Source organism: Propithecus coquereli, unplaced genomic scaffold (assembly GCF_000956105.1).
Source record: "Propithecus coquereli isolate 6110/MARCELLA unplaced genomic scaffold, Pcoq_1.0 Scaffold178, whole genome shotgun sequence".
Classification (NCBI taxonomy): Eukaryota; Metazoa; Chordata; class Mammalia; order Primates; family Indriidae; genus Propithecus; species Propithecus coquereli.
The window spans coordinates 5,490,129-5,507,984 of NW_012142523.1; the positions used below are offsets into that span (position 1 = coordinate 5,490,129).

A 17,856-nucleotide genomic window follows, 5' to 3' on the forward strand; every position below is an offset into this window, starting at 1 on the left:
CTTACTTTCATTATGCATGAAATGGAGATGCCAGTAATAATCTACCTTCTTGGAATGTAATGAGGATAATATGAGTTAATATAGGTAAAGTGCTTGGAACCATGCCTGGCACATAGTAGATGCCCAATAAGTGTCACTGTTATTGGTGACTTTGCCAATGTCCCCTAGACATCTGATGCCTACTCCTGGAGCTGCCTTCTGTTCAACTCTAGTGCCAGCCTTGCTCTGGGCAGGGGAGAGGACCACCCCTCCAGGAGAAGGCCCTAGAGTGGATGTGGGAGAGGGCACTGTGTGTGCAGATAGAATGTTTGACCTTGTACCTGGCTCCACCATTGATTCACTGTGTGACTGCAGGTGAGCCGCCCAGCCCCTGTGGGCCTCCATTTCTTCGGGTTAAACTCAGGTCTCCTCCCAGCTCTAACTTTCAAATGCTCTGTGATAATAAGGAGGCTACCACCTGGCCCAGGGGTGCAGGTATGACTAGGAAATCCAGCTAGAGAGGGCAGGGGGACAATGAGGCAGGGGTGGAAGTCCGTCTGTCCAGGGACCTTTGGGGTTGGGCGTCTTGCTCATTGTTTGCACTGGGGCTAGTGGGTCCACACCCAGGCTCCTCTCTGCCTCCACAGGAGCCCCACTGCCGCTTCCCATGAAAGACAGCCTGGGCAAGATAAGAGTCATTGGAACAAAGGCAGGAGACAATGTGGCCAGACATAAAGAGCAATGGATTGACCATCGGGAGAGCGAGAGGGTGGGGTTGGTTCTGCAGGGGGCTGTGGAATTGCTCTTTCTGGCCCGCGGGCCCTTGTGAGCCTGGGCCCGTGAGCCCCAGCATCCCAGCTGGGTGACAGCATCTGTGTCCCTTCTGTGCCCTCCTTGCTGTGCCATTTGCAGGGAAGGTGGGTGAGGGCAGAGGAGGCTGCGGGAGGTGCTGCTTGATGCTGAGGACGGCGGCTCGGTGGGGAGCTGGGACTAGGCTCTTGGAAGCCAATCTGAGCATCTTAGCATGGAGGGAGGCAAGGGCATCCAATCAGCGGCAATGAGCCTGCACCGGGCTTATTTATGCTGTTTCCCTTTGATCGGGAGCCCTGCTTAGAGACGGGCTCATGGGTTATGCATGAGAGATGCTCTGGCACAGTCAAAGGGCTGGGCTGCAGCCTGGGGACAGGCACAAGCAGGCAGGCATGCACACATACACACACACACACACACACACACGCAGACACACATGGGCCATTGCACACTCACACGGAGGCCAGTATACACACACATTCAGATACACATGCATGCATGGGCCACCACACACACAGAGGCTAGTATATACATATATGCAGACACACATGTATGCGTGGGCTATTACACGCATACAAACACACACGGGCCACTACACACACACCCACAGGCCCATCCTCCCCACTTATCTAGGAATATCCAAGGGGACATTCAAGCAGACAGATGTGCATGCATTGTCTGCACACATATACATGTAGATTCTCTGGCACACACTTGTCTACATTCATAGGCACATATGTCTACATGCCAAGACCACAGAGCTGCATCACACATATGCTCACCAGTACACACACGTATGTGCAAACACTCATGTTCAAGCACAAATACACACACACACCCACACGAGCAGACTCTCGTGCATGGGCGCACGTGTGTGCGTGTGTACACAAATGCACATGTCCACATATTATGTAGTGCTACATGCACACATGCAGCCATGCATGTATACACATCCTCCCATGTTTGCTCACACTCACGAACACAGAGTCCCATCATGCTCCTAACATGTCTTTGACAATACTCTTATGTCCCCTCACTCTAAATATACAGGAGTGGCCTCTTGTGTTTGCAGCTTCCCATGGCAGCAGCAACGTCCAGGAGGGAAGCTGCTTTCCTCTCTCCCTTCTCTTCACTAAGTAGCTGCTTCCAACCTCAAGGAGGCTGGGCGGGGGCAGGGAGAGTGCTGGGGGCTCCAGTGCTCAGGAGGTAGGCGGATTTCCCATCCAACCTCTTCCTTCTCCCTTCATTCGGGCCCCTCTGGAGGCTCCATCCAGCACCCAGAGGTTCAGCCTGGGCAGAGACAAGGGCTGGCGGTGAGGACCAGGGTCCAGAGGAAAGGGAAACAGCCAAGGCATCCAAGCTGATTGAGAGCAGTTGGTTAATTAAAAATAAATGAAAGAATGGAGCTGTAGCCACAGAGTTCCCAAGTCCTGAGCATTTCTGAGAAAGAATTGGAGCAGCGGTTCTCAAAGTGCAGGCCCAGCCCTGCGGCGTCAGCATCTCCTGGGGACTTTTTGGAAGTGCACATTCTTGGGCCCACCGCAGACCTATGAATCAGAAACCCTGAGGGTGGGGCCCACAGGCTGTGTTTTAACAAGTCCTGCAGCGGGTTTGAATGCACACGCAAGTCTGGGAAAAACACGCGCTTTGGAGGAAGGCAGACCTGGGTCAGTACCTGGTTCCTCCGGGTGTGAGTCCTTGGACAAGCCACTTAACCGCTCTGAGCCTTGGTTTCCACACATGTAAAATGGAAACAATTCTAGCACCAGCCTCACCGGATTTGTCAGGAAGGTTAAATGAGGCCAAGCATTTAGCACAGTGCCTGGCCCACTGTGAGCTCTCAGTGGTGGTAATTACTCTTATTATTTTGATTTCTGGAAGAGCATTTACAGCTATTGGTTCCCAGTGTCAGCCTAAGAGTCTCCTAAACTCCCAGCTACTCTGGTAGAAGCTGAAAAAACATTGGGGAACTGAGCCAACACTTCCCAACACAGGAGGAGCAACAAAGTCATGGCAGATACCCATTAGAGCAGTACCCCCACCTGAGCAGGTGACAGGGACTTTAGCTGAAGACACCAGCATTCCAAGGGTGTGGCATGCTAAGTAACGTTTGTAGACACTTGTTCAAGGTTTAAGCCTCCTGTCTTCCTTTGAGGATTTGCCCCCTTTGCAGCTGTCTCAGTGGTGCCGAGCTCACCCCACCCCAGGCCAGCCTCGCGGAGGGATGGCGCTGAGACCCAAAGCCAAGGGCAGGGAGTCCACCGGCCCCAGCGCCCAGTCTGTGTGTTTGGACCACTCTTCTCTTTCCCCCTCTCTCCACCTATCTTGCTCTGATGGCTTAAGGAGTCATACACATTCACATGGCTTGTCTCTGTACAGAAACTTCTAGGATTTGTGCTGAGACTAACCCACGTGGCCAACATCACCACACATCCCCAGCTGGGCTAAACAGAGAGGGGCTGGGCCCTGGGGGTTTCTGGCCCACTGGCTCTGTGTGGTTAAGGAAGGACAAAGATGCCCTTTCTTCTTCTGTTCAGTAAAGGATTCGGGGAGGGTCAGATCATGGTGCTTCCATAGGAGGGGGAGGGCCTCACCTTGAAGAAGGTCATGGTGGCGCCATCCTTGACAGCCCCATACTCGATTTTGGTTTGCTTGGCCAGGTCATCGGCAGAGTCGATGGGCGACTCCATGCGCTCCACGGTCAGAAAGGCAGCCAGGTTGGCCGTGTAGGAGGAGATGATGATGAGCGTGAAGAACCACCAGATGCCGCCAATGATACGCGTGGACAGAGCTTTGGGCATCAGCTCGGACCCTGGGCGAAGGGAGGAGACAGGCATTCCCTTACAACGTCCAACCAGGACCGCTGGGGCCCCTGCATCGTGGACTCCACCGACGCTCTACTGAAACCTGGTTCCCTTTCCCTAGACCAGCGGTTCTCAGAGGTGTGGTCTCCAGATCAGCAGCATCAGCATCACTTGGAAACTTGTTAGAAATGCCAGTTCTTGAGCACCACCCCAGAACCTACTGAATCAGTAACGTTGGAGGGCAGGACCGAGCAATCTGTGCTTCGAGCAAGCCTCTCAGGTGACTCTGATGCAGGCTGAAGTTGATGAGCCACTGCTCTAGAACGACACACATTTGCAACATTTCACTAGCTCATCAGAATCTCAGCTGCCTAATCACGGACCACTTGTGTGGTTAAGGACACCTGGGCGTCGGAGCCCCTGAGTTCCTGAGTGAGTCCTGCTTCCAACTCTCCATGTGCCCTTATGCCAGACACTTCCCCTCTCTGGGACTCTGCAAAGAGTGGAGAATTGTCCTTCCACTGTCCCAGCCTCCCATAAATATCGTGATGCCGCAATGATATAATTTGAGGAGAGATTGCGCTGGCAATACAAGTGGTATACAAATTCAAGATTGCTATGCAGTGCTTTGCAAGGGGAGAAAAATCAACACTTTTTGAAGCTCTTTGCTGAAATATTATCACTCTTCCTCCCCGACCTTGGGTGTGGAGCACAATTTAGATGAAACCTTCTAACTGAAGTAATTAACTAGGTGGCTTTCAAGAGATTTAAATAGCAAGTGACTGCTGAACTTTCCAGAATATTTGGACCTGCAATTTGAAAAGCATCTGCTTTGATATGGATGTTTTTTTTTCCTCAAAGAAATCACTCAAGGGAGAGTTTTTCAAATACATAACTATTTTTCTCCCTCCTAATCAAAACCACACGGAGAATGCATCGGGGGCCGGTGCTTTGAATAGCGGCAGGAGGTGGAGGAGGAGAAGCTATTACTGCATTGAGGGGCTTCCAGGTCTTTCCCAGCTGTCACTGAACAAAGATGATGGACAAAAAAGCAAGGTGAGGCTTCAGGACACTCATTAATAGTGGGGACAGATTGCGGCACTTCCCTTGAAAGCTGCCCGTCACTTCCGAGCTGCTGGAGACCACCAGTGCTGCTCAGCATCCCCCCCACCCCACCAACCAGTTGCTCCCAGCCTCCCCAGTTTGCTCAAAGCTGGGGTTCAAGCTGCGCCCCAAAGGAGAGTGGCTGGATCTCCTCCCAGGCCCGAGCTCCTGCCCTCGTATCTACCATGGCTGAGCGGTCTCTCCTGTGTGGGGCAGATTCACTTTCTCCTTTCCTCCGGCACTCAAGTGCCCAGCACAGGGCTTGGCATGGAGTGGCACTCGGGACACATTGGGATAAAACCATTCATTCATTTGGCATTTGCTGATGGATGTCTACTGGGCCTTGGGGTTACACACAGATGAGTGAGGGACAAGGAAATGGAAATTTTCTTTGTCCCTTGAAGCCCCTTCCCTCCCCTGCCCCCAGTCAGGCCCCTCAGTGGGACTGTAACGCAGGCAGAGACATTGGTTGTCCCCATTCCCTGAGATAAGCGGCCCTGGACATGGGACTCCATGGGCAGAGGCAATGAGCACGTGGCTCCTGGCCGGCAGGGCTGGGGGTGGTGTCCTCCCTGGGGGTCTTTTCCTGGCAGTCGTCCCCTTTCCAGGGCTTGCCGTCTAGTTCCTTGGTGTCTCTGCTTCTCACGCCTTGTAGCGAGAGCAGGTGCTCTGCTTTCTGCTGTACTTGAGTAGCTGCAGGTGCTTCCAATGGGTGGGCCATCAGCGCAGGGCCTTCCGTGTACCTCACCTCTGATGCACTCACGCGGAAGTCCCTGCCTCAGCCACGGCCCCTCCTGCTCCAGGCATCCCACGGCCAGGTGGTCACCGAGTCCTGTCTATGCTACATCTTGAAGTTCTCTTAGTCCATCTCCACCCTCCATCCCCAGAGCCACTACCCTGATCAGATCTCACCATCTCATTCCTGTCCTGGCCTCCACCCAGCCTCCCAGCCCCAGCCCAGCTTTGCTGAGCCGGACTCTACGGTGGTGGGGCCATCGGTGGGGCGGCCCCAGCCAGCAGAATGCTCCACGTCCACCGCAGCTGGAGCAGGAGGTGCTGGGGATGCGTCCCACGTGCCCGGGGTCTGGTGGCCTATCTGCTTCAGGCTCAGCCCGAGCCGGCTCCAGCCAGAGCCGTGGGCGATGGGGATCCAGGGTACCCGGCTAGCCCGGCGTCTCCAACCTTCTGACGGCCTCCCAGGCTCTGAGGCTGCCCTTGGACAGTGGGCTGGCGCTGCTCGCTCCACAGAGGCTGAGGGCCCCTTGGGGAGAGAAGACCCCAGAAGAGGAGGCCCTGAGAGAGGGCACATACCTTGCTGCATCAGGGACCCCATTCCGAACCAGAAGCTGTTCAGCAGAGTGAAGTTATTTTCCACCACCTCGGAGCCGGGGTTGCAGGGGTGAGCGTCGTACCACTCGTAGGGGCTGAACCTGCCGCAGGGAGAGAGGGGCAGTGAGGCTGAGCTGCGGGGACACCCGAGGGCAGGGGCGTCCGTGTCGCGGCAGGCGGAGATTTAGCAAACACCGCCGTGCCAGCCACTTGAGCACTGATGGCCTTATCGTTGTACAGGGAGGCAGGGAATGGGAAATCAGGGCTGTTTTTCTTCTTGTTCTTTATTGTTAGTGCCTGTTTCTGGTTATAAAAGTAATTCAGCAGCATCTCTTAAAATTAAAAGTGCACGTGCCCTTCAACCTAGCAATTCTGCAACTCATTATCCACCCTGGAAAAAACATTTGTACATGAGCATGAAGAGGCGCACGCGGGTGTTTATCAAGGCATTGTTTGTAACAGTGGAAAACTGGGAACAACCTAAATGTCCTTCAACAGAGGAATGATTAAATAAACCACGCCACAACTGTATTTTGAAATATTATGTGGCTGTTAAGAGAGAACGAGATACTTCTAGAAATACCACTAAGGGAAAGACCTTCAACACATATTATTGTTTGGTTACAGAAAGCAATAAAACATAAGAACAATATGACCACATTTATATAAATAGATTCCTGAAGACATAACTATACAGCTCTTTATGTTGATCCGTATGCAAATGCATACTAAAGGGTCTGGAAGGATCCATCTATGAAAAATATCAGTGTTTACCTCACGGGAAGGGAGTTAGCATAGCAGAAGGAAGTTCTGGAAGGCTTGTTGCTTTATATGGATTATATGAATTTTTAAAAATGAGAACATGCTTTTAAATTTTTTGTATAATAAACCTTAAAACAGAAAAAAAGTAAGAAACACTCTTTATAGAATAGTCAAGCAGTATAGAAGAATACAATTTGAAAGTGAAAGTACTCCAGCATCCTACCCCCTGGAGAAAACAATGTGGTATGTAATTTTTCAGATTTTTGTCTTTGAACGTACAAATACATATATGACAGGAAAAGAGTTGTTATTTAAAGCCCCCTACTACCTTCTAAGGAAGAAGAGTCCTGATTACTGAAGGGAATCTTTGTTTACCGCGTGGGCTCCAGTCGGAGGGGCCCCGGAGAAAGTCCCCGGCTGGGAGATGGGTTGGGGGAGGGGGTGTGTCCTGGGAGGACGAGAGGAGGAAAGTCCTGGAAGGAGAGACAAGTCCGGTGGAATTTTGTTTTGTTTTTAAAAGTGCGATGCCCTGTAAGTGTGATGTGGTGACGACTGTCTCTTTTCCATCTCCTTTCTCAGAGCTTTAAGACATTACTCTGATCACCAATGCTCACGGAGAAAGAATTTTGTTTTCATGAAGGGGGAAGATCCCTCAGACAGGAAATTCCAAAGTGAGGCTTCAAACCAAGAGGGGGATTTTCAAAGGAAATGGCCACGAACTGGTTAGAGGCTCTAAAATCCACAAGGAAGAGATGCAGGATCAAGAGAGCAGAGATGAGAGGCTGTTGAGAAGGGATTTTGGAGAAAGCCTTTGGAGCACCCTCCCTGCCCCCGCCACATGGAGAGAGGGGCTTCACAGGGAGCTGGGGGCTCAGGGTGCAGCCCTAGAGCTGAGCGGGTGCACGCGGGGCGGCGGAGGGCGAGGGGTGGCTGCTGCGTGCTCCGCAGGTGCGGGTGGAAGCGTCACTACTGCACAGCATCAGCCCCAGGCCCAGAGCCCGGCAGGTCTGAGGACGCAGGCCCACGGTGTTCCCCTGGACCGGATGGGCACATGCAGAAGACAGATCCAGCCAGCCCACCTTCACTGCCACCCTAGAGGGCAATGGGACTCCAACAGAAGAGGCTACGGGGACACGGGCTGCTGGGAGACCGGGGCCCTGCCAGAGGGGACCATGGGGAGAGCTCCCACCTCTGGACACCCTGGAAGGTGGGGTGGGAGGCAAAATAAAGATGATTTCTGATGAGATTTCATGAGTCCTGCTCTTTTAATGTACCAGTTATACACACACACACACACACACACACACATGCACACACACACACGATATATATGCTATCTTTTAGCACAAAAAATACCACATCATGCATTACCCTGTCCTAGAACTTCATATTTCACTTAACGTCATCAATCTCTTTTAAGGATCCAGCTGATCATCTATAACCACTTGGTAGGTGTTTTTAACCTTCCTCTATGGCACTTAAGCTGTCCCGTTTTCCACTGTTGTGTTCTCTCTGGAGGAAACATCCTTGGACACGCCTCTGTGGGCACCAACGCCAAAGGGGTCCTCTGGGGCTTTGCTGCAAAGGCTTCTGGACTTGGGAGAACCCTAGAGAGTGGTGGAATGGCGGTGTTCCAGTGGGATGAACTCCTAGAGGGGGGATTGCCTATCTCAGGCCTCTTGGTCACCAAGTGCCATTACAGGCTGGGGTCCTCACCACCTCCTGCGAGGCAAAATCACAGTAGGTGCCCATTGCACAGACGGGGAGGTCCCTGGGATCCTGCAGTCAGTGGGATAGAGGGTGCAGACTCGAACTAACCCCAAGGCCACTGGAGAGAAGAGGAATGAGATGGCCAATGGACAAGGGAGGAAAGTACCACTTGAAGTTATTTGTGGACCTTGGGTTTACAGTCGGTGGCTGCAAGGGCTCCTTCAGTCTTGAGAGTAAAACAAGAGTTAGAAGAAGCCAACCTGGGGACAATCTGTGTCTTCAGAGAAGGCTACACTCTGGCTCCAGCCATGGAGGTGTAGACAGGGCACCCACTGTGGTCGTAGCCCTCTCTCTCCTGGGACACTTATCTGTGCCAGATTTGGCTGAAATGTGGCTCCCCCTGGAGGGGCAGCTCACCCTCAGCCCTGCCTCCTGGGTCAGGCGCTTAGGACTATCTACCTGCCACGAGTGCCCATTGCCCTGCTTTCTGTGGCGAGCAAGTCTCCTCCCCTCGCTTCCTGCTTCCTCCCACTTCACCAGGCAGGAAGTGGAATATCCCAGCGGCAAGGCAAATCCTTGCACAATGCTTGGACCCTGTGCAGAGCAGGCACAGGCCAGGCCAGGCCAGTCTGCAAGACGGAGAGCCCTGTGCCAAGCCGGAGCTGCCCCGCAGTGGGCCTGGGGACCTGGGGAACTTCACAGACCCCCTCTCTTGGGGGTGTGGGCAGCTGTGTCCAGATCTCCAGCAGCCAGCATGGAGTGGTCCAAAGGGCACAGTTCACTGGGCGGGGGGCGGGGGTGTGGGAAGACACCTGCCTCCACCCCTTAGATGTGTCATTCTTGACCCCGATAGTGTCGTAAATGAAATTAGTGGCCACACAGAAGAACCATGAGATGTCACATAAAAATCTGAATTTCCCTCTAAAAATCATGAATTCTGCAACACTGGCCCAGCATCTCTGCCTAGTGCAGTCTGTTGGGGCTGAGCGGTGGCCGCCCCCTTTAGCCAGGTGTGAGCTTTCCAGTTTGCTGCAGTCCCACCACTCTCTGCCACCTGTCACCAGGCCTGTTTCATGCCCTAAGGCTACCTGTCTGGCCCCGGCAGGCACCTGTGTTGGCCACCTTTGTTGCAAAGTTGGGCAGGTCTGGGTTTTGAAGCCCAGCTCTGCCGAAGAAAAGCTTTCTGACTCTGGGCAATGACTTAACCTCCCTGAGCCTCAGTTTCTGCTTCTGTAAAGTGGGGATAATTATATCCACCTCACAGGACTGTCCTAAGGATTTGACGAGCTAGGTGTGAGTTGTGTTATGTGGGTACTGCAAAAGGTGACAACTGTGGTATGACGATCTTCCAGGCTCTGTGGCCAAAACCCTATCCCTCTCCTCTCTTCTCAGAGATCTCCTATCATTCCAGCAGCTCTAGAAATCCCATCTCTTCCTGGAAGTCTCCCCAGACTAAGCTTGGGAAAGGGACTTCTGCTTCCTTAGCAGGAGGCAGCCTGGGCTGGCAGCCACTGGAGAAAGGCCAGGACTAGGAGGGGATGGGACACGTGTCCCATGGGCAGAACTGGCTCTGGAACAGCCCAAGCCTCTGAGTGAGTGGGAGCTGAGAGGCCGCTGGAGCCACCAACGTCAACGTGCGAGCTTGGAGAGGGGCTCCTGGCTTTCAAAGGCTTCTTAGGCCATTAGAGACAAGGGGTGTAATGAAGGCCTCTGCGCAGCAGACTCAGCTGCCACCTGCCACCTGGCCGACCAGGCAGGGTAGCCCCAGCAGGGCCAGGCCCAGCAGCACGGGCTTGGGGGCAGGGTGATCTCGCCTCTGGCAGCCTCCCCTTAGGTCTCTCTCTGAGTGGGAGGAGGGAGCGGGAGGGAGCAGAGTGAGGGGAAGGCTTTCAAAGGAGGCTCAGGAGAAAAAAGGCAGAAACATCAAGTCCTTGGATCTCAAATTGCCTCTCCAGAGAAGTCTCTTTGCACTGTGTTAGGATTTAGAGAAAAAAAGAACCAGAAGAGGGCCGTGAGCTGGCCCTGGTGGGAGGGGGCAGGGGGCCCAGCAGGGAAGGGGGTGGGGCGTTGGGCCCAGCAGCCACCAATGTGGGGCGGGGCGGACCCCTGGCCAGAGGGGTGTGGGGACCCAAGCTCAAATGCGGCAGGCATCACCTATTGCTTGCATGTCCTTGGCAAGTACTGAGACTTTCTGAGCCTCGGGTGTCTCCTCTTCCAGGGAGGCTATGAGAACTACATAAGACAACGGCTGTAAAGTGCAGAGAATAGTGCTTGGCAAACACTAGGCGCTCACTAAACGTTGAGCTAAACCCGTCTGTTAGTGACCTCCCACCACCCACCAGCAAGGGAGCACTATGTCTACTTCATGTGAACAACCAAATTTGCAAGCATGTTGCTAGCATGCATCCCAGATAGGTAGGTAAGGTGTGTGTGTGCCATGTTTCTGCGTGTGGGAGTGTGCATGAGTTTATGGGGCACTGTTCCCCCTGCCATTGTGGATTAGATAGACACAGCCTGTTTCCACAGTTCTAAGCCACCCACCAGGCGCCTGGGCCGAGGCGTGCACTTTTGGGCAGTGACTCAGCCTCTCCAATCCTGCAACTGCTGCATCTCAGGGTCATAGACACGGCCCAGGGTGAGGACCTGATGATTCAAGCCTGGCAAGCCATGGAATGTTCCCTGAGGGATGCAAAGGGATCTGAGCCACAAGGAGCAGGAGAGGAGCAGGCACAGCAGTGGCCTGAGCCTTGGGCCTTCTGTGCCAAGGGCTGGGGACATGCCGCCTTGCCTGGCTCCCTAAAGCTTCAACCTTGGGCCTGAGCTCTGCCCAAGGGATTGCCTTACCTGGCGATGACAAAGAGGACACAGCTGACACCAAGGTAGGCGAGGAGCACATACATCCAGATGTCCGGGGACAGGGGGTTGAGGAAGGAGAAGACGCTGGGGTTGGTGCCGTTGGGCTTGCGGTACAGGATGCTCACCCCGAGAGTCATGAAGGGCTTGGAGAAGTCAATGGCCTTCTCGCGGACGTGGGTGATGGTCAGCGGTGCCACGGCCAGATCTGCCTTCTGCAATGACAGACACACAGACAGACTATGAGCAAAGCCTCAGATTAGCTGGGTACAGAACACCCTTCCTGTAGGAGGAGAGATGAGGGGGAAGTCAGTTGTCTGAGCCCCAGGTCACTTTGCTCTTCGGTGTCAACACTTACTAACCCTCCTCTGGGCCAGGCCCTGCCCAGGATGTGGGGAGACAACGCTGGACTGGACGTAACCTTTGTTCTGCAAGAGCCGTGGCCTTGAGGGGGAGGACGGTGGTGAACACACACAGAGGATGGAACCCTATTAAAGCTGTAACCACGTGGTCCCTTCTCAAAATGGTGCTTTGTCAAATAAACACAGTCCAGCAACCTACAAACATTTAAAAATAGCTCATGTTCCTTATTCGTGTCTTTCAAACGCCACGAAGAGGACACACAATCCACCATCACATTTATTTAAACCTGTTTTCCTCTCCCGTCTGTGGCTCCACCCCATTCTGGATATTCTACATACCCTAAAAGTCCTGCAAAACGAGCTGGGCAAAGATAGTCCCCTCCTTGGAGGGGGAGGGCAGGTGAGAAACTGAAACAGGCCAGTCCAGGCCTCCTGAACAGCGGGTGGGGCGGGGCAAGGGAGCTCCTACGTTAATAAATTTCAGCCCATCACAATTTTAATGAGGGGATTAAAGTTCTGTTTCTCTGGTCTGAAGCTTTTCCTGATTAAAAATCTAAACTCCCTCATCCCTCATTCCCATGCCATCTTTCCAGACTCACCCCACTGGTCTCCTCCCACGTGGGGCCCCGTGGAACTGCTTCCCGTTTACCATATTCCCTTTCCCAGCTTCCTCTGCGCTGTGTGCAACGCCCTCCCCCTGCTGTTCTGTTCTCACCCCGTCCGTATTCCTTGACACGTGCTGCCTCTTCCAGAAGCCCCCTGGCAGCCTCCAGTGTTGACCTCCCCGGAGGCTGGCGCTGTCCCACGGTAAGGCCCCACCTTGCTCTATTTGAGTGGGACAGTCAGCGCCCCCTGAGACCTTGTGTATGATCTGCTGATCTGCCTGTGAGCTCCTGAGAGTGGCTGGGCTGTGGCAGCTTCCCTGCCTCTTTTCTCCATCCCCGAGCCCCATCTTAGCCTCTGGAATGTTTGCTAATTAATAACGTTGCCTGTCGAGAGGCTGCCTCTCGGATGCCCATGGATATTTACTCCTCAGACTGTGGACAATTATCAATTCCCTTCCTCAGGTGGGAAAAATGGCTGGGTCCTGAAGGCCAGCACTAAAGACCCTGTGCCAACGGGGGCCTGCCTCTGAAACCCCCTTCCAAGGCAATGCCTCTAGGCAGCACCCCCTGGCTTGGTCCAGCTTCATTCACTCATTCATTCATGTCCACTAGGCACTAGGGATATGGAGCTGACCCAGACAGACCTGGTTTCCGCTCTGATGGGGCTTACAGTCCAGTAGGGAAGATGGACGTCAATCGAACTGTTTACCAAACGGTAGCTGTGAACACTATCTCTGACTTCACTTATCTTAGCATAGGAACTAGCAGTCCAGCCAAAATCAGACTTCGAGGAGGGAAGGGCTAGGGTGGGTGGAGCCCCAGCTTCTAGAAGACTCTGCAGGTGCCCCAGGCTGGGAGGAGCTGGGACACTCACAACTCTGATACTGCCCACCCTGGGTTTCTCCTTCTCATGGCAGCCCCCCAATGCCCCATCATGGACACTTAGAGCCCAAGGATTTGGTGGACTTCGGAACCCAGGAAAAACAGGGAGGGAGGAGGAGTCTATTATAAAGGACTATTATACTAGGAGCTTCCTTTTGTAAATTTCTGTGAGTTGGAACTTGCCTGGCTTTGAAGGCAGAGGAAGAAGGAACCGGGCAGCTGCTGCCACCCCAGCTCCTGGAGCCCTCTCAGGTCAGGGCATGTGCAAAGGCAAGCGACAGCCCAGGAGTTGGAGGTTGCTGTAAGCTAGGCTGACGCCATGGCACTCTAGTCCAGGGAACACAGTGAGACTCTGTCTCAAAAAAAAAAAAAAAAAAAAAAGGCAAGCGACAAAGGGAGACGGAACTATCAGGGAAGAAGGTGCAGAGTGACACGTGTGCCTGCTCCAGACCTACTGTGCATGGGCCCTGACCCAGTCTGGTGAGCAAGAGACCAGACCCTATGGTCATGGAGCTTCTGGTCAACTGAGCCCTTGCTGGCGGCTGCAGGTGGGATTCCTGGGTGGGGTGGGAGCCTGGGTAGGACACCCTGGAAGGTCCCTTTCAGTCCTGAAATTCTGAGATCCTCTATAATGCCAATGTAACAGGGATGTAGACGGCCTTTGATTCCTGAACTTGGCCTCCCCCAGCCTTGTCACTTCTAAGTACAGTCGTGTGCCGTATAACGACATCTCAGTCAACTGTCAATGGACCCCATATATGACAGTGGGCCCCAAAGATTATAATACCATATTGTTACTGTACCTTTCCTCTGTTTAGATATGTTTAGATACACTAATACTTACCATTGTGTTATGGTTGCCTGCAGTGTTCAGGACAGGTTTGTAGCCCAGGAGCAACAGGCTAGACCATACAGCCTAGGAGGGCAGTAGGCTAGACCATCTAGATTTGTGTAAGTGCACTATGATGTTTGCACAATGATAAAATCACCTAAAGATGCATTTTTCCGAACGTATCTCTGTTGTTAAGGGATGCTTAACTATACGTTGCTTTGGGAGGCTCTGACTCCAAAGTTGTTAGCAATGCTCAGAATGCATTTGGAACTGGTCTCTAGGAGTGGCCTCTGGCGCTTGGAGTGGATTCTTGGGAAGAATCTCAGTCAATGGTGGTGGAACTTCCTTTGACTTTTGATGGCAAGTTGGATGAGAGAGTTATGGCTGGAGATCAAGGTGTTTGCAGTCAACACTTATTTCACCAGAAGTGTTCCAGGGGCCCTGTTTCTTCTCCCAAACCCTGTCTGAGCCTTCTGAATCTCCCTGTCACTCTTCCTGCTCTCTGGCTTTCCAGGGCTGGCAGGTGGAGGCGTCTGCGGCATTCTGCGCCTACAGCAGCAAGACAGCTGGCCCACGTGACGTTCACCAGGAGTTCGGATATGTGTTCTCCCGTGGGCTGCAGGAAGGCTGGAGTTCTCCACTTCACTTTGGTTAGGCAGGAAATACTACATTTCACCATTGGTTACAATTTCCCCGAAAAAGGCATTATTTTGTCCAACTTCCCTTGAAAGATCGGAACAGATGTCAGCCTTTGCCGTTTCAGTTCATTACTCAGAATGAAAGGCCCAATCTTGGCAGGTTCTTCTCACTTGCGCAAGTTTTCTTTGAGGATGATTCATAAAATCATAGGCTGTCAGAGCTGGATGAGAGACCTTTAAGTCTATTCGAGAGAATACATCTATTCCAACCCCACATTTTTTTTTAATAGAAGGAAACCGAGGCTCGGAGAAGCTCCTGGCTCTTTGCTGTCATACATACAGTAATCCTGTTCTCAAACACCAAGCCTCCAACCTGTCCGACACTGTCACTGGTCTTATGGGTGATTTGTTGGCCCCTCCTGCCTCACTGAGGACCCTTCCACACATTTTCTAAACCTCCAGAGCAGGCAGGATGGGCTTCCCAGGACGTGCTTCCCCCAATAAGCAGCTCCACTTACCAAGGATCTGTTGGGATCCACATGGCTCTAAGCCCCTCCCAGTCTCCTCTATCCTTGCATGAGGCCACCAGCCCCAGAACTGAAGGCAAGAATTATTTAACCAGAGACAGTTCCACATTTTAAGCCTCAGTATCCAGCCTACTAGTTGATACCCCCTGGCTGCTAATTGAACCCTGCTTTGTACCCTAGAGTAAAACCAGGACCACCTCCTGCCAGGTTCTAGGGATGGGGTTGGGACTATGGTCCCAGTTCTGGCAACTTGTCACTCATCAGCCTTCTCTTAGGACAGAGATCCTCCCTGGGGACTAAGATCTAGCCCCTGAATCCCAGCTTGCTACCTGTGTCTGGTGTCCCCAGTATGGTCTCCACCAGGTAGTAAACAGTATCACCATACTCCAGATGAGGATAGGGTAGCTTACTTAGGCTAGGATGTTTGTTTAAAACTGGTGAGTGCAGCCAGGCATGGTGGCTCACACCTGTAATCCCAGCGCTTTGGGAGGCCGAGGTGGGAGGATGACTTGAGGCCAGCCTGGGCAGCATAGCAAGACCCTGTCTCTAAAAAAATAATAAAAAAATTTAGCCAGGTGTGGTGGTACACACTTGTAGTCTCAGCTACCTGGGAGGCTGAGGCAGGAAGATTGCTTGAGCACAGGAGGTCAAAGTTGCAATGAGCTATGTTAGCACCACTGCACTACAGCCTGGGCAATAGAGTGGGACCCTGTATCAAAAAACAAACAGGCCATGTGCAGTGATTCACACCTGTAATCCTAGCACTTTGGGAGGCCAAGGGGGCAGGATTGCTTGAGGCCAGGAGTTCAAGACCAGTCTGAGCCAGAGTAAGACCCCATTTCTACAGAAAAATAGAAAAATTAGCCGGGCATGGTGGCACATGCCTGTAGTCCCAGCTACTCAGGAGGCTGAGGCAGGAGGATCAGGAGCCCAGGAGTTTGAGGTTGCAGAGAGCTATAAGGACACCATTGCAGTCTAGCCCCAGGCAACAGAGAGAGACCCTGTCTCAAAAAAAAAAAGAAAAAAGAAAAAAAAGGAATTAAACAACAGTAGCCCAGGGGAGAGAAGAAGTCTGGGAGACTCTGTCTCAAACAAACAAGCAAAAAACCGGCAAGTGGCTGAGCCAGTACTTGGACCCAGTTCACTGTGACCCCAAAGCCTGGCGTTTCACCACACAGGCCACTTGAAATGGGTTGAATTGTGCCCCTCAATTATGTTCAAATGCTAACTCCCTGGTACCTGTGAATGTGACCTTATTTGGAAATCAGGTCTTTGCAGATGAAGTCAAGTTAAGAGGAAGTCATACTGAATTAGGGTGGGCCCCCAGTCCAATTACTGGTGTCCTTACAAGAAGAGGAGAGGACGCACAGATACACATGGAGTAGAAGGCTGTGTGGTGACAGAGGCAGAGACTGGAACGACGCAGACATAAGCTGAGGGACACCAAGGACTGTAGGCAACCGCAGAAGCCAGGAGGGAGCATGGGGCAGATTCTCCTCTAGAACCTCTACAAGGCACCAACCCTGCTGACGCCTTGACTTCTGGCCTCCATAACTGTGGGAGAGTGAGCTTCTGTTGTTTTAAGCCATGTGGTTTGTGGTCAGTTGTTGTGGCAGCCCTAGTATTCTAATGCACCTGCCAAGCTGCCCCTGTGCACGATGGTGGAGCTCCTTCCACGGCCTGCTCCCGGCCCCACCCCAGCAGCTCTCTCCTTCTGAAGGGCAGACTTTATGGCTGGGCCCACCCTGCCTTGTCCTGAGCCCAGTGTTGCATTCCCAGAGACCTGAACTTGACTCTGGCTCCTGACCATGGGGCTTCCCAGCATAAATTTTCATTGCCTGGTTTGGGGGCCTCGTGGCTGCAGGAAACTACTGATGCACCCCTGCCTCCTCCCAGGGCCCTCTGCTGCCTGAAAACTAGCCTCACTCTTGCCACGCGTGCAGGACTCATCCCTTGGGCTCTGTCTGCTGGCTCCCTGCCCACATCTCTGGTGTGTGGCATCGTGGAATTCACCTTCTGATCTTCCCAAAGTGGTGTTTCTCGAGCCAGACTCCCCCATGCTGATTAAAATAGGTTAGGACTTCTCAGTGCTCTTGGGATAAAACATTCTTACTAGGGGTTGCTTAAGCCGTGCATGATCTAGCCCCGTGCTGCCCAACAGAACTTCTGCAACGATGGAAAGGCTCCGTACCTGCACCATCCAATATGGTAGCCACGAGCCACACGTGGCTGTCAACCACTTGAAGTGTGGCTTGCATGACCAAAGAGCTGAATTTATACTTTTATCTAATTTTAATTAATTTAAGTTGAAATGTAAATAATCCCACGTGGCTGGTGGCTGCAGTGTTGGCAAGTGCCCCTCAGCACTGCCCTGCATGGCGCCGCCTGTCCTCTCCCTGCCGCCTCCTTTCGGATCCTCCAGCCCCTGTCGTCTCTCCTGCTCAGGACTCCTGCACACCTACTTTCCTCCACCTGGAGTCTCTTCCTCCCCAAACCCTCTGTCTAGCGAATGTCTCCTTCTCCTTCAGATCTCAGCTCAAACATCATTTCCACAAACTCACTCCTCAGAGGAAACCAGGTCTCCCTGGTGACTGCTCTCGTGGCACTGGGCACTTGCAGCTCCTGGCACTGATCACAGCTGTGATTGTATCAGGAGCTC

General features: G+C 52.8%; 1 protein-coding gene across 2 annotated transcripts in view; it reads right to left on the bottom strand.

The window, feature by feature from the left end:
- The window catches only part of GRIK3 (glutamate receptor, ionotropic, kainate 3), a 219,119-nt gene that overhangs the window by 11,941 nt on the left and 189,322 nt on the right, over positions 1 to 17,856 (bottom strand). For both annotated transcript variants that reach the window (XM_012642245.1, XM_012642244.1), the window contains exons 11-13: positions 11,343 to 11,566; positions 6,009 to 6,127; positions 3,384 to 3,601 (exon numbers count right to left, since the gene is read on the bottom strand). In XM_012642245.1, the coding sequence (XP_012497699.1) occupies positions 3,384 to 3,601; positions 6,009 to 6,127; positions 11,343 to 11,566 (561 nt within the window). The remainder of the gene's footprint in view (positions 1 to 3,383; positions 3,602 to 6,008; positions 6,128 to 11,342; positions 11,567 to 17,856) is intronic.